This window comes from Hevea brasiliensis, chromosome 12, assembly GCF_030052815.1.
Source record: "Hevea brasiliensis isolate MT/VB/25A 57/8 chromosome 12, ASM3005281v1, whole genome shotgun sequence".
In the NCBI taxonomy this organism is placed as follows: domain Eukaryota; kingdom Viridiplantae; phylum Streptophyta; class Magnoliopsida; order Malpighiales; family Euphorbiaceae; genus Hevea; species Hevea brasiliensis.
In genome coordinates this window covers 31,506,911-31,509,592 of record NC_079504.1, presented here as the reverse complement: position 1 = coordinate 31,509,592, position 2,682 = coordinate 31,506,911, and the positions used below count along the sequence as shown (strand labels likewise).

Here is a 2,682-nt window from a genome sequence, read left to right as displayed (position 1 = left end):
GATAATGCGGCAAGATTGGGGAGATGCTCGTGTATTGATGGGGACTCGGGGTATAACCAAATTCTGATGGATGAGGAAGACAAAGAAAAGACTGCTTTTATCACCCAGTAGGGAGTATTTTGCTATCGAGTGATGCTCTTTGGATTAAAGAATGCCATGGTCACATTATTCCATGACATGATGCACAAAGAAGTGGAAGTTTACGTGGATGACATGATCATTAAATCCAAAGGGACAGAAAGTCATGTACAGGTGTTAAGAAAGGTGTTCGAAAGGCTTAGGAAGTATTGACTAAAACTGAACCCGGCTAAATGCATGTTTGGGGCAAGATCAGGTAAGCTGTTGGGATTTATAGTGAGTGAGAAGGGAATAGAAGTGGATCCTGACAAGGTTCGAGCCAATCAAGAAATGCCTTCTCCAGATACAGAAAAAGAGGTGCGAAGTTTCCTGAGAAAATTAAATTACATCTCGAGATTCATCTCTAATCTCACGCTATGGCCGAACCAATTTTCAAGTTACTCAAGAAGAATAACATTGACAAATGGGATCAAACTTATCAAGACGCTTTTGAAAAGATTAAGCAGTACCTATCAAATCCGCCGATATTGGTTCTTACGGTGACTAGAAGGCCGTTGATTTTACACATGGTAGTTAAACAAAGTTCGATGGGTTGTGTGCTGGGACCACATGATGACACAGGGAGAAAGGAAAGAGCCATTTAATATTTAAGCAAGAAATTCAACGAATGCGAGTCGAGGTGCTCATTCCTGGAGAAAACTTGTTGCCCATTAGCATGGACAGCAAATCGACTCAAGCACTACATGTTGAACCATAAAACATGGCTCATCTCCAGAATGGATCCAATCAAGTATGTATTTGAAAGCCTGTTCGTGCCTGTGAGGATAGCAAAATGGTAAGTCATACTTTCTCAATATGACATTGTCTACATGACCAGAAAGGCAGTAAAAGGAAGCGTGATAGCTGATCTCCTAGCAGAAAACCCAATTGAAGATTATGAAGCCCTAGATTTCGAATTCCCATATGAGTATGTTAATGTAGTAAGCAGTGATAATACGGTACCAAATGACGTATGGGAAATGTATTTCGACGGAGCAGTCAACTTGTCCGGTAATGGGATTGGGGCAGTTCTGGTATCCCCTGATGGAGAGCACTTCCCGATAGCAGTCAAGCTAAGGTTCGACTGCACCAATAATGTAGCAGAATATGAAGCCTGTGTGAGTGGCTTACAAGCCGCCATCGAAATGAAGGTTAAGAAATTGGAGGTGTATGGGGATTCAGCTCTAATCATTTATCAAGTCAAAGGAGAATGGCAGACTAAGGATCCAAAATTGATCCCATATCAGAAATATCTCCTCAAGCTAACTGAGGAGTTTGAAGAAATTTCCTTCACTCACCTCAATTGTAACAAGAACTAATTCGCCGATGCCTTAGCCACTCTAGCTGTAATGACTCAGATGGAAGAGGGTCAGATAACGCAGGTGTTACGAATTAAAGCAAGGAGTGAGCCAGCGTACTGATTTATGATCAAAGAGGAAACAGATGGTAAACCCTGGTATCATGACATCCAGGTCTACATCAAAACTAGGGAATACCCTCCAGGGGCAAACAAAAATGAAGGAAGAATGATCAGGAGGTTGGCACTAGGATACTTCCCCAGTGGAGAAATCTTGTACAAGAAAAGCTCCAATGGTGAATTGTTGAGATGCATGAATGCAAAAGAAGCAAGGAGGATTCTTTTCGAAACCCATGAAGGGAATTGCACTACTCATGCTAATGGGCATATGATGGCTAAGCAAATTTTGAGATGGGGTTACTTCTGGACCACTTTGAAAAAAGACTGCATTGAGTACTTCCGGAAGTGTCACAAATGCCAAATTTATGCTGATCCGATAAATGTCTTGCCTCATCAGCTCTGTAATCTTGTCTCAATATGGCCTTTTGCAATGTGGGGCATCGATGTAGTCAGTCCAATTAATCCAAAAGCATCCAATGGACACAGGTTCATTTTGGTGGCCATTGATTACTTTACCAAAGGCGTTGAAGAAACGTCATATATTCATATCACGCAAAACACATTTTTGAAGTTTCTCAAGAATAATATTATCTGCTGATACGGTCTTCCTGGCGAGATTATCACTGACAATGCTAAAAATTTAAATGGTCCGAAGATTCAGAATTTGTATGACCAGTGTAAGATCCGGCATCTCAATTCATCACCATACTGTCCCCAAATGAATGGAGCTATGGAAGCCGCCAATAAAAATCTCAAGCGAATAATCAGAAAATGACTATCACTTATAAAGATTGGCATGATATGCTTCCATTCGACCTTCATGCCTATCGGACCTCCATAAGAACGTCAACTGGGGCAACTCCATATTCGCTGGACTACGAGATGGAAGTTGTTTTACCAATAGAGGTGAAAATTCCTTCCTTGAGGATTCTAAATCAGGTGAAATTGGATGAGACAGAATGGGTTCAATCGAGGTTAGATCAGCTGAATTTGATAGATGAGAAAAGACTAACAGCAGTATGCCATGGGTAGTTATACCAAGGGAGAATGGCTAGAGCATTTAATAAGGACATACGCCTGCGCGAATTCCAATTAGGAGATCTGGTTTTAAAGAAGATCCTCCCAAATCAAAATGATCCCGGGGGCAA

The 2,682-nt window shown here is 41.3% G+C and overlaps 1 protein-coding gene across 1 annotated transcript; it reads left to right on the top strand.

The window, feature by feature from the left end:
* Positions 1 to 947: 947 nt before the first annotated feature.
* Positions 948 to 1,436, top strand: LOC131171191 (uncharacterized). Its single transcript, XM_058130658.1, has one exon. The coding sequence runs from the start codon at positions 948 to 950 to the stop codon at positions 1,434 to 1,436; it is 489 nt and encodes a 162-aa protein (XP_057986641.1).
* Positions 1,437 to 2,682: the final 1,246 nt, after the last annotated feature.

Bases quoted from the DNA above. Each gene is read 5' to 3' on its own strand.
- LOC131171191 (XM_058130658.1), top strand. From the start codon at position 948: ATGACCAGAAAGGCAGTAAAAGGAAGCGTGATAGCTGATCTCCTAGCA.